Source organism: Nanorana parkeri, unplaced genomic scaffold (genome assembly GCF_000935625.1).
Source record: "Nanorana parkeri isolate BGI_ZX_2015 unplaced genomic scaffold, ASM93562v1 scaffold978, whole genome shotgun sequence".
In the NCBI taxonomy this organism is placed as follows: Eukaryota; Metazoa; Chordata; class Amphibia; order Anura; family Dicroglossidae; genus Nanorana; species Nanorana parkeri.
This window is the reverse complement of record NW_017307246.1, coordinates 85183-99076: the sequence shown is the minus strand read 5'-3', so window position 1 is coordinate 99076 and position 13894 is coordinate 85183. Positions and strand designations below refer to the sequence as shown.

The 13894-nt window shown below is 41.4% G+C and overlaps 1 protein-coding gene across 1 annotated transcript in view; it reads left to right on the top strand.

Moving 5' to 3' along the window:
• ADGRD1 (adhesion G protein-coupled receptor D1) overlaps positions 1-13894 on the top strand; it is a 486234-nt gene that overhangs the window by 458439 nt on the left and 13901 nt on the right. The window contains exons 26-27 of the mRNA XM_018566815.1: positions 8238-8364; positions 8731-8772. Of these exons, the coding sequence (XP_018422317.1) occupies positions 8238-8364; positions 8731-8772 (169 nt within the window). The remainder of the gene's footprint in view (positions 1-8237; positions 8365-8730; positions 8773-13894) is intronic.

Here is a 13894-nt window from a genome sequence, read left to right as displayed (position 1 = left end):
ATATATATAAAGAGCACTGATGATATGGTCTAAAATCTAGCTGTGCTAGCTGTTTTTTGCCATGCAAGCTAGAAATCCAGCTGAGAAAGGGAGTGACTGTACTGAGGGCAATCAGACTATATTATATTACCTAATTCTGTCCTGCTAAAATGTTTTATGCACTTGGAGCTGGACGTGTTCAAGTGTTTATGGGAAGGACCTTATGGAAAGGTAAGAAAGGAAATCATAACGCTGTAGCCTTGTGATGTGATGCTTCTATGCTAATCAGTTTGCCAAGTAAGTGTGTAAAGCATAAAAGGGGGTTATCAGATTTTTGAATATTTCAGTAGGCAAAACAGTTTACATGCATACATTTTAAAAGTGTATTTAGCTGTTTAACTACAGTTCCACTTATTTCCAAATTAAATGTTATTTGATTTTAGAGCAAGCCATGGGCCTGCAGTTCTTTCTGGAAATTTTTTTCAATACCCAGAAAATTCTCCAAAATGTAGGAAGCCTGCTATGTGCCAGGCAATATGCTAGCCATGGTCTCATACAGTGACATGACATGCCACTGTAACCTGAAGATATGGCAGGCTTACTAAAAGCAAACATTTTAAGGTCAAGGCCAAAAGGCGCTCATCTCTGCCCATAAGTGCTCAACCCACATCTTCTGCTTATGTAATGTCAATGCCCTTTAAGTTTTGATTGCACCTAATGGACTTGTGTGGTGTTAGCTCTGAATTGCTGTATTGAGTGCTTACCAAATGTAATATCAAAACATGCCCTTTTCTTCTGCTTGATAGTGATAGAATTATGTGGTTTTTTTTTGTTTTTTTAACTCTTTTTTATGCTTCTAGAAGTCAACTGCTGTCATACAAACAGCTTTGCACTTTTTCTGACATGAAACACTGAACGCAGCAATGACTGTACATAGCTGTACAAGAGGGGGCATAACAAGGCTCTTGAGCTATGTTCATTTTTCATGTTCATTTTATATCCTGCTCATGAAATGTCACTAATAATCCCAAATCATCAGACAGCACAGACAACGTGCGTGGAGGAGGATAGTGGGCTGCTTTCTGAACAAGCAATGATTTATAGACTCTGTACAGTAACACAGTGACATTTGGAAAGGAATACCAAGTCAGACTTATTTGTGTCCTGGCAAAGGCTGACTCAGCCATCTTTCTATCTGTCCATTAAAAATGAAGAGCCAAGAATGAGACAAGTCAGAAAAGAGTCATTATTTCTGGCCACAGGACAAAAGTGTAATCTCGGGGCATTTACCAGGCTTCCTAATGACTTCATGTTCCTGAGGAAAAAGTGCTGTGATAGCTCAAAGAATGTACAAGGATGGACTTAAATCATTTAGTTCTCAATTTGTGTCTATTGGCGGTGTAGTCTCTTTCACGCACCGGAGTACACCCCCAGATGATTTCACATTTTAGATAAATCTTTCTCTTTGTTGTCATTCTTTAGCCCTTGATATTTTTCTACAGCAGCCAGGATACATTATACTAACACTTCTCAGGGTAGAACAGGCTTGTGGTGACTGAGTGAAAACACATGGAGGGGGATTTATCAAAACTGGAGCAGACAAAATCTGGAGCAGCTGTGCATGGCAACCAACCAGCTGCTCTCTTTCATTTTCAAATCTTAACTCAACAAACTGAAGAGAGAAGCTGATTGGTTGTCGTGCACAGCTGCTCCAGATTTGTCTGCTCCAGTTTTGATGAATTCCCCCATGGTGTAGAGCTGGTCTTATTCAAAATCATTTCTGAACCAAGTGAGCCCCCATAAAGTTATAATGAACGGTAATAGCGAAACAATACTATAAAGGACCAGAGAAAGGCAACTGGACAAAAATCTTCAGCCAGCTGGATCTGTATAATATGTTATTTAGACCTTCTACGATTATTGGTGCAAAGAACATTGATGATGTCAAAAACGAAATTAGTGCAGTGCTGATCAGTTACGGTAATACTGGAATCTGAATATCAACACTGCTCTTTCCAATGTGTTACACAGCCCACAGACAGAGGATGACAGCCTTAACAGCTTGATCAATCAAATATGTCATGACCTCATAGCTATAGGCTTTCTCTATGATCCTTCTGTTGCACCTGCCTGCAACACTCTTCTTCTCTTTTCTCTCAGTCTTAGCTCAACATGAACATTTGGCTAAGTCAAGGGCTCGTGTCTGTGGAAGAGCCAGCCATTTATTTGTCTTTGAAGTTTTGTACAACTACTACAATTCTGTTCTTTCTTGCTGCATACACATTTAATGAATCAGCTACACATTAATCTCTACCCATATCTAAATATGAGCCTACCGCCTCCGTTAAAATATTGCTCTCTGGGTCCTCATGTATGATCTCCTCTTAGACCCTGTAAAAAAGTTGTAGCCATGGTAAGAAGTGAGTGGAATCTCACCAATGAGAACAATACAAATTTGACAGTTCTCCAACCCTTTACATACTCCAAAACTGCAAAAATATATAAATACATTAGCCAATCATTACAATGTAAGAGTTTTATAATTTAGGTGCTAAAATTATTCAAAGTACATGTACAGTACATACATAAAGGTTATTAAACTGCAAAAAAAAGCTAAATTTGTATTCAGACAAAATATTTGATATATTGTTTTATTAGTAGTTAATAACATTAATGTCACAGAGTTATAGTTTTATAAGCAGTTAATACCATTAATGTGACCAAGGGTTTCCCATAGTCAGCAATACATTAAAAACATACAAATTTGATTGGGAGGGAGTAAAACTTTAAAGTGTTTCCACATTTGTTTTTGTTTAACTCCAAATCTTCTTGCTTGTCAGAAAGTCCTATGAGTTGTGTAGTTGAGGTTAGACCTGGCACAAATATATAACTTACCCATATCATCACCGAATCTCCAATGTGACTTGTTTTGAAAAGCAATACAATTTGCTTTCCAAGAGTAATGGCAGCTTGGGCTAATTTCTTCTTGCACGATCAATCTTGCCCGGCTTCTCAGGACTGACAGAATGTCTGGAGAGAGGCTGAAATTGGAAAGCAGAAATAAGCGGAAGTATTGACTTAGCGGGGCTGCTTTCTTGATAGCATTATAAACCTTCTCCTTTAGTAGCACCAGTAATACAGTGATGTTTATTTTCTTGTTTTATTTACTTTCTCTTTACTTTGATCATAAAATGAATAATGGAAGCTGGTGTAAGAAAAAAAAAACTTAGACTGTCTTAATAAATAGCTCAGGTCTTTCAGCATGCCTCTGAGTCATCCTACTCAGGGATTGGCTAGGGTCAGGTGCATAGTCATAACCTGAGGGTGGATCCTCCCTCACTGTATGCCAAGGCTCCCTTTTCCTCAGCAACAGGAGGAGCAATCAATCCAGCAGACTCAGGGACACCTATAGAATGCAGAGCTCTGTATAATCAGTATCTAGACTGGTTACAGTCCAGGTATCTCTAAATTGAATAGCGACATTTTAGAGGGCGCTACATATATATAATGGGATAAACTAGGAAGGCAGAATGAAATGTGGACAAAGGAATACAGGAAATGCGGTTGTAGTTCTCAAGGTAACCAAAGGAGGAGGGGTGGAGAAGGGCCAACAACCTGACGTGGAATGGTGATGGGATGTTGGGAAATATGAAAGTTATACTCAGATCTGGGTGAATCCGTTTCGTCTTGGGACCGAGGATTTCAGGGAGGTGGTGCTGTGTGGTGAGGTGCCGGCACTTCTGATCGGATATCCGGAGTGTCAGCGTGTTTTCAGGAATAAATGGATGAGTGGGTGAGTTTAATGACTGCAACTAAACTGTAAAAATACATGAACTTACCATTAGGTAAGGAATGCTGCGACATCAGCGACGATATGGATCAAAGTTGGTTAAAATGATGGTGGTTCAGCTGAGGTGGTTCACAGATGTTGTTATGGGTCTGAAGCCTGTGTTAATATTGCTGTGGCTGTGACAGCTAATTGATGCAGGTTGGGAATCCTGAGAATGCTGGGCTACTGAGCAGATCAACTGGTGAGCAGGGGGAGGGAGAGGGGGGAGGACTGTGGACGGGGTGAACAATCATTCCAAAAAAATTGTAACAAACATAAAGATATAAAAGATGAGACAAAGACACTAAATATGTTAAAACTCAAAATTGCTGCAATACAGCGAAAAACTATGATACCAAAACTTTCCATAGGCAATGCCCTAAAAAACCTTCACATGTCAGCTCAGAGTTAACCATAACTGATGACTGCAGAATTATTTCTCTGATTCTGGCATTCATGGTGATACCCAACATGTGCAGTCATAATGTATGTCCACATGTGCAAATGAGTAAGAGGGCAGGGGGGCTTTAAAAAAAGCTTCTTTTTAAAAAAATTTGGTTATAAAATGTTTATGTTGCACCTTATTTTTTCACTTAACTTTATTGTTATCACTTTATTGAGTGCACTCTTTGAGTAACTCGAAATGGAGACAACTGTGATCTTTAAGAGCTCTGAGGCCTCCCCTATACTCAGGCAACTCTGACCGAGGACACAGCATCCCCGATCACTAGCTCTCCTGGCTTGGAATGTATAGCTCTGTAGCTGGTAGTGTTCAGACGTCAAATATTCCATCTCTCCACACTCATTATCTGATTTGTTTTCAGTTCTGGGCTCCCAGAAGATGCAGGAGAGCTTGGCAACCAAGAAGGGGAGGGGCCCAGATGGCGGGGGGGGAGACATTTAAAAATACAACGTATAAATTATCGGGTGGCTGTACATAGCTAGAAAGCCTACTCTTGAAAAGTTAACAAACTCACAGCTGCTATTAAGACCATGAGTTTGTTTACATGCTGCTACTGCCAATGACATAGTAGTTACGTTGTTGCCAGTAAAAGGGCTAAAAGGGAAACAAAACTGGCTTTTGCTGCAATATTCACCATCAGTCCAGAGATTTCCCCGTATTACTTTTTTATGCCACTATATGTCCTGGAAAGTAAAAAGGATTAGCATCACAGTGAGTGCTCATCTCTCAGTCACTCTGCTTTCTCCTCCTATCAGCGTGCTACTTGTTAGCACTTGGACTGATTGACTCCTTGTACTGCTTCTTCCTCTCACACTCTAGCTCTGCTATAGAGGCACTGCAAGTGATTCATACTAGGTGAAATTTAGCTGCTTACACTGCTTCCATATATATATATATATAGAGCTACCTCACTTAACAGCCTACCCGTACCACCGCTCGGACTTACAACCAGCTCTCCGACCAGTTGGTACTGTACACTGTATGATAATTTGGGTCAATCTCATCTCACATCACCCTTTCTCAGTCTATGTCTCCTTACCGCAGTTGGTCAGTCAGTCAATATTCACTACTGTACTGCACATTGGTATTTGCGGTATGCAAACCTAAGTCATGTACTGTATATTAGAGCTGATTTCCTCTATTCCTCACTTACTGACCAATTTGCTTAACAACCTGGTCCTAGGAACGGAACTCAGTCACTAAGTTAGGATTGTCTGTATTTAATGTGTTATAGTGGTTAGTGCTTCTGCCTTGCAGCACTGGGGGTCACTGGATTGAATCCCGGCCAGGTTTCCTCCGAACACTCCACTTTCCTCCCACACTCAAAAGACATGCTGGTAGATTAATTGGCCCTGTATGCATGTGAGATAGGGACCTTGGATTGTAAGCTCCTTGAGGGCAGGGACTGATGTGAATGTGCACCGTGTAAATTGTCTGTGCTCTATAAATACTGGTAATAATGATTACATAGCTGTATTAATATGTGTCTTTTGTATCTGCTAAGAGATTCAGCCTTAAACGTATTGGACAATGCTGTAAGTTCACAGTTGCTGATTGTTGTTACTTAGATACTGCCTACAAATATAGAGACATTGTTCCAAATTGCATTTAGATCTCACATGATAACTTTATGATGGAACACTCACAGTATGACAGAGTGTTTTATGGTTCTATTTGGCCCATTTGACCATACCCTGACTATATTCTTTTTTTCTCAGAAAATGTTGCTTTATTATTTGAATTTTAATAATAAAGGGAAATCAGCTCAGATCTATTATTCTCATTGTCTGCTCACTGTTGCCCAGTTATGTTTCTCATGGCTTGTGATGCATTGAATAAGCTAGGAAAATTATATAGAGAATAGCAATCTTTAAAAGCCACCTGGAGGCTCAGCATCCACTTCCCTGTTTTTTTACCTCAAGTACCTGCTCCAATGTATGACTGAAATGCTTACCAGAGCTGCATTGATCACTTAAACTTGTGTTACCGGGGTCTGCCATAGGAGAGAGCAACTGGAATTTTTAGACCCATGCACACATACTAGGGCCAATTTAGACAATAGCCAGTTAACTTACCAGTATGTCTTTGGGGCGGGAGGGGAAAACTGGAGTGCCTGGAGGAAACCCAGACAAGCACAGGGAGAACGTCCAAACCCCATGTAGATGGTGTCCTGGATAGGGTTTGAACCAAGGACCGCATTGCTACAAGGAAGAGATGCTAACCACTAAGCACTGTGCTACTCCCATACCTTTTTCCTAGCAGTCTTCTGGCTGAATGTTTTTCTTCCTTCAGTGGTGGACAGGTCCAGAATGCTGCAGCAAAATTGTCATGTAATGATATTGTGCTGATCTCTTCAGTATTCTCCTGTGTTTCCATGGCACCTTGATGGCATGCCCTGAATGGGTTTGTTCTTGATGTCCTGAGCTTAAAGGAAGTGGGTTATATGATGCTGGGTGACATTCACACCAGAAGAGGACTAGCACTGTTTTGCGGAGTGGTGAATCTGAGATAGAGTTAGTGCTGGAGATAGGGCCAATATTGCTGTGAAAGCTACTTATTTTAGAACAGAGCACTGGTTCTAAAATTGCTCAAAATTTTTTTTTCAGAAATGCTTCTCTGGCAACTCTTTCAAAATGTCTCTTGCTGAATGTTTCTCCTTTAATAAAGTCTTCTAAACTCTCAATCTTTTTTCTCGATAATCCAGATCAAACAAAAATACTGTACATTGTCTAGCAAAGACTTTATTTACATTTTTACCCGAACGCTTACAGTTATCATGTTTCTGAATAACTGACTCCAACTCTCTCAGCTCAGCTTCCCTGAGCTTCAGAGAGCTTCCCCTGCCTGGTACAAGATCACAAGGGACAGAGCAGTCTGTCCATTTACTAGCTTGGAGAAGGGAGAAGAAAGAAGAGGGAAGAAGGAGAGGGAACGGGGGAGCAGAGTAGCTTACCTTGCTGTGCCTGTGTGTTTCTGTAGACACACACTGCTTACATGGATGGCTCCGGACCATGCAAGAGCAAGGAGCCAATCTAAAACAGGACATTGGGACCAGTGCTCAGGCGACCAGCTGAATCTGAAGGAGACTGAACATTCTAAACACCAAGGAGCAGAAAACAATTGTAAATTATTTAATCAGCATTTGAAAAAGCTTAAAAACATTTTAACTTTAATATCACTTTAATATTTTTTCTGTGGGCTTTCTGCTGGGAGATCACAGAATGAGCTCATATGGGGAAGAAAAGGATGGCGATGTCATAAGCCAATGTGGCACAAGTCAGAAGCGCAGTACGTTTAGGTCAACAAATCGACTTATGAAGTCAAGCTAATGCATTAAATTGATTTTATTTTTCTTTCATAGGTAATAGACCATTTTGTTTTGTCCGAAACCAACATTCTGCAAGCCGGAATTCCCCTTTTAAAATGACTCAAATTAAACCCGTTCAATTGTTTTCTTAGCATTCATCATGCAGTTTGTAAAGTAGTTATGTCAGTGTTTAGTTGGCAAACTTGAGCACTCGAAAAAGTTTAATATTTCAGAACTGATTCTGTTCCATGAAACGCTAACTCCAAGGTGATGTACTGTCGGTCCCACATCGATGGTGTCTAGTCATAAATGTCAACAGTGAATGAACACAGTCATTGAAGAAGACACAGCCAGTGGCGTGTTTTAAACAGCACAACAGTTTTGATTTGGTACCAGTGTCAACTTCTTGGTAATGTCAAGATGTGCTTTACAGTTTTATTTTGCAACAATCACATTTTGATGAAGTGCTTTAGACTATGTCTAGTTTTTCACATAATGGACCTTTTACTGACAATCTGATGTCACTCTAGCCCAAAACCAGAATCCATACTTATCGTTAGCAAAGGTTGTGAGGTTAGAAATGCAATGAATTTAATTTAACATTTACATTTTAATTAACTATGGTAAACACTTGTTTTAATTTTTTTTGTGCACTCTAGATTGACAGCCAAAGCAGTTGCTGTGCTTCTCCCGATTCTTGGAAGCTCCTGGATCTTTGGAGTTCTTGCTGTAAATGAACAGTCTATAGTATTCCAATACATGTTCGCTGTTTTCAATTCTTTACAGGTATGCAAAATATTAACACAAACATATAAAGCAATAGAAGGTATTAGCTTAATCAGGTGTTATTATTTAAATACTTTAGGGTTTAGGGGATAAGTTCACACTTTTTCAAAGTCTCTATAATAGATCAACAAGAATAGTATTGCAAAACAAAATATCTATGCTAACTGTAATTAATGCTTGGGATTTAAGTATAACAGCATTAGACATATAGTATTCCATTGAGAAAGAGTTTGTGCAGAGGAAACTATTCTCCCTCCTAAAATTTAGATAATAGAATTATTTTAAGAGCTAAAATAAGGTAATGCAGTTATGTAGTTACCAGTATCATAAATAAACCTACTAATGACTGCTGTTCTCTTCCTTTAGGGATTTTTCATATTTCTGTTCCACTGCCTTCTTAATTCTGAGGTAAGACACTCATTTTGCAAGTTATATCGCAAGCAACCTTGGTATTGTTTTTAAAATTGTATTGTATAAGTCATTTGACTGCCCAACAGTCCCCGTCTTGCTAGTCAAAGACATTAACCTTTAAAAGAGAACTATGGGGTCAGGGCTTTTCCCCAGGAGGACACAAACTAGCGTTCTCCCCTGACTCAAAGCTCAGTATACCGCGAGCTACAGCTACAGAATTGTAGTCTTCTAATGCAGCGCTAACACGAGGGTGAGGGTGTGTGTGTGTAGATTTTGATGCCAGGTGTGCAGCTTCTTGGAATGACCGGGGTGTCCGACGTTTGTCAAAGGGAACAAAAAATGTGGACAGAAGCGCTACTACCATAAGTGACTTGATTGGAAGATGAAAAGAAGTAAATGCTGATGCGATATCATTGATGAGGGGTGGATAGATGAGAAACCTCCACTGGTGGGGATGGTGAGCAATCAATTGTGTGTGTGGACCGGTCTGGGGGAAATTTGGGTTTGTTACTGTCGTCGGGCTGTGGGGGTGCTAGATGGTAATGGGAGCCTGGGTCCAATTAATGCATGGGATGGGAGTGCTGATAGTGGCAGGCATGGATGGATATAGGCTGGTGGATACTGTCAGGACTGGGAGGGGTATGGTCAGGATGGTATTTAGTGTATGGCTGCTTGTGGGTGAAGGGTTTGGTGGCTGGAAGTGTACAGTCAGTGTGGGCATGGGCGCCAGACACAGATCGGGTGTGAGTGGGGGGAGAAACTTGGATGGAGCCCGAGGTGTCCGGTGAAGATTCGCTGGTGGGAGTGATAAGACTCCAACGCTCAAGGGCACGAGCAGTCAGCCCGAGATAACGAGCGGTGTGTCAGGGGGAGAGAACGGGTGGAGGGGGGCGGGCGGGCACAGAGAGAGGAGAAAGGTGTAATAGGCAGTTGCCAGGATATGAACGGTGGAGGCGGCAAAGCCGGGAAGGCCGGTGGGAGTGGTGTAACTCCAGCGCTCGAGGGTGCAAGCAGGACGCCTGAGGCGACGAGCACTGAGTCAGGGTGAGGGAGCAAATGGAGGCGGGTGAACATTGTTGCGGCCACGCGGTTCGAAGAACCAAGTCTTCTTTTTCAAGCCAGAAAGTGAGGGCTTGGGTGTGGCCAGATGCAAGCAGTGAAAGAGGCAACGTGGCAACTCTGCACTGAATAGGAGCATTGCAGCATAATTTCCATCCCATCACAGGAATCTGCATTAGGTGAACTTCACTGCCTGGCTACACAGATATTTGTGGCATTTTGCAGGGGAACTAAGAGAAAAATATAATTTCAGGTGAACTTAAAGTTAGGTCTTGAAGCATATATTTTTAATTGGAGAACATTGTAATAAAACGTTGTTACAGAAACAAAACTGAGAAAGTCTTCAGATGGGTGTAAGTAGTTTACTACAAATATATCAAAAAGGCTGATGTTGGAAGGCAGTGCTGTGTATATGCTGTGTTAGTGTGCAAAGACAGCGTGCTTCTGTGCATACCTTCTAGCCAATGACATTTTAAAAAATATTTTACAAAGAAAAAAAAATCAAGCACTGTTTTGCATTGTAACAATGCTCTGTTGTGCAGGTTTGTGCACACTGCAATGCAGCAACACACAAAATGTGCATTACTCCAATATATGTAGTGCATATGTGTACATTATGTGTGTGTAATGTGTGTTTGGAGGGGTGTTTAAGTCTAGGTTCACATGAATGCAAACACAATGATGTGTGTTTTTATATGCATTAACATGCATTGTGTTAGGGCAGTCCAGTAATTTGAATGAGGTGCCCAACACACAGAAATCACACTGAATAAGTGCATGTACCTTCATCTGAAATGCCACACATTTTAGTTATCATTTGTTGTGCTGTGCTGCAATGCACGTGTGTTAGCTAGGTGTATTGGGATGCCAAAACTATGAATGGTTTTTCTGTGCACAAACAGGAACAATGCACATTTTCGTGCTCTGCTGAAACTTGCACAATGTCGTGCCCATTCCTGCATACCACAGATGTGATTGGAGAATTATTTCACTCTTTTATTGTTTTTAACATTTTTTATTATCTTTTAGATATTTTATTATTTGTTTATTTATTTTACTATTGGGGCATTAGTGAAATATCAGGGCTATGAACGGACCCCTAATATTTCACTTTTGAAATAGAGAAAGAAATTGAGGACACAACAGGGATCCCAACCTGAAAGAAGCAATTTCAGGGAGGTGTCCCTCTCATTTCAGGGAGTTGCCCTCCCCCCATCCGCGGAGGGGGGGGTTAGGGGGGGCTGGGAGAGAGCACCCCCATGAAATGATGGCAGATAGCACAGTAAGCAATAGCTTCTTTGCTATCTGCAGGTTTTTTTTTCAGATTTTTTTTTAGTATTCTGACAGTTGCAGTCGTCAGAATAATATAAAAAAAGGCATAAGAATGCATAGCTAGATTCCTATTGGCTATTGCACTTTGCAATAGCCAATAGCAAACTAGCTAATGCACCCGCCCTCTGCTGCTTGCAATCCCCAGAAGAGGACCTGATAGAAAAATTCAGGTCCCCCTCTGCTGATTGACAGCAGCAGTGGGCGGGTGCATTAGCTAGTTTGCTAATGGCTATTGCAAAGTGCAAAGGCCAATAGGAATCTAGCTATGCATTCGTATGCCTTTTTTTTTCTTGTCTGACTGACGGTCGGGCCGCGGCTCCCGATGTCAGAAAAGAAAAAAAAAAAACGATTGCAGGGAAAGGTTTATCTGCTCGATCAAGCAGATAAACCTTTCCGGGAGGAAGGGTTTCTCTTCCGGGCGGCCGGGAGCCACTATCTAATAGCGGGAGACTCCCGGAGCGTCCGGGAGAGTTGGGTTGTCTGACACTAGGTCCTTAATCTCCTACTCCTTTGTAGCCACAGCTGCAATCACAACACTGAAGGCCATTCATATTTACTATCCCTTTTTCATGAATGAGCACCTGGGTGATCAGCACTGAACTTGAATTTGACACACATTTACCAATCATCCGCTTTCCAACCTGAAGCATTCAATCAGCCACATTGGGTGCTGGCTCCTTCTTCCTGTTTCCTCTGCTACCGGTGGGGTGAAAGCAAGGGGAGGAATGGAAACACAGCACAGTGCACAAAGCACAGCGGGGTGTAAAGGGGACACAAGGGAATGGAGGTGTTTGCTGGCATTGATCAGCCACTGATCGTAGTTATTCATTTACTTGGCACAATCAGATGAACAGTTCTATATAACTAGTTAATGGTCCCTAAAATGAACAGATTGGGGAATGCAGCTGATGTAAAGAATATTAAGCTAGCCAGCTGCAAGCAGTTCTGTTCCGCTGTATCCCATATAATGGTGACAGTGAAAGGGTTAAATGAGTTTTGCAGCCATGGACCACCCTTTCCCCCTTTTTTTTAAAATTAATTTTCGAGAATATACTGTATATGTGCTTGTATTCTCTCAAGCCTTCTAACTTATATAATTTTCATTGGAAAGAGGAGAGTATTTATGCATGAACATCATCTGTTCACGGGGTCATTTTGTGGCTGTCCTGTATTTCATATATTTCTCCCTCATTCTTAATTTTAGTTCTGGGTGCTAACTGATCACTAATCAGATCCATTTTTATTTGTAAAATGGTGTGCACTCATGTACTCTACAAATGAAACCTTTCTGATGACTGTGAATTTGTCTGCAAGTAAGGGAATGTGTGCCTCTGTGAAAAAGCTATGTTATTGATTAGCCTTGTAATCCTTGACAGGCTTGCCTTAACAAACAGGCAAAGATTCCTAAGCATTCACTTATTTATATGTGCAACTATAAGCCAAATTAAATGTATTTTTTATGGCCAAAAGAACAGTGCTGCCTTTGCATAGCTTTTTCTGCTCTTTAGGGGAGATATTGAAAATTCCCTTAGGTTGGCTCATGGTTGGCTTATAAATGCCTATTGCTAACATGGGCAACTCCCAATATGAATTAACATGCAGTAAATCAGATTATGCAGTGCCAATTCACACAAAAATAAAAAAAATACCAAGACATTCATATGTGAAAGGGCAAAATCCAATTAAAATTTGGGATGTTTTTTAGGCACTTTTGCACTGTGAAATGCAGAGGAAATGGGCTCGATGTTTGAGTCGAGCAAGAGTTTGACTCGAACATCGGCAGTTAGTGTGTTTGGTGAACACACGAACTGTCAGGGCGTTCGGCGGGCTGTTGGAGTGCCCAACAAGGCACTGTGCAGCGCACAGTGCCTTGTGAGCCCTGATTGGCTAAAGGTTAGCACCTGACCACAGGTCAGGTGCAAGACTTTGCCCAATTAGAGCACAGTACTGTGTAAGAGTCATGATTGGGCAAAGTCATGATGACTTTGCCCAATCATGACTCACTTGTCAGATGCCGTACAACTGTAAACAGTTGGGTGAAGCTAGCTGTCAACCTCTAGCTCCGCCCAATTGTTTATATTTTGCTGGCATCTGTCAGAATGCCATTCTGCGGCGGGAGTTTGTTGCGAGCGGACGGGTCGGGGGGCGTCATTTAAAAAAAATTATTATTATTATTTTTTTTTTTTGTTTTATTTTTTATTTTGTCGAGTCGTTTACGTCAAGGACAACGCTAGATGTCATGATTAACCCTGTATTACGATGTTGGATCCATTTGGGGGTTTTCTTTTTTAATAAAAGACTTGTCAAAAACTTGTATTTTTTTTTTTACAAAAGTCTGGCCTCTTTTTTAAAACTTTTATTTAACCCTTTTGTCAATGGGTAGGGGTACAAGAACCCCTTACTCATTCACAAGGGGGGGGGCTGCATCTGGGTGCCAATTTATGAAAGGGGTACCCTGTTGTGAATAAGACCCCTGCCTGCATCCCCACAACCAACACCCCAGGGCTTGTGGGGAAGAGGCCCTTGTCCCCAATGGCACGGGGACAAGGTGCGTTTTTCCAGGGGAGACCCTGGAAAAGCACCCTCCCAATGCTGAGGGCATGTGGCCTCGTCCCCCCCTTCCTGCCCTGCCAAGCCTGTGCTCCGGTCCAGGGTCTGGTATGGAGTTTTAGGGGGGACCTCACATTTTTTTTCCAAATTTTTTGGGGCGGGTTCCTCCATAAAAATC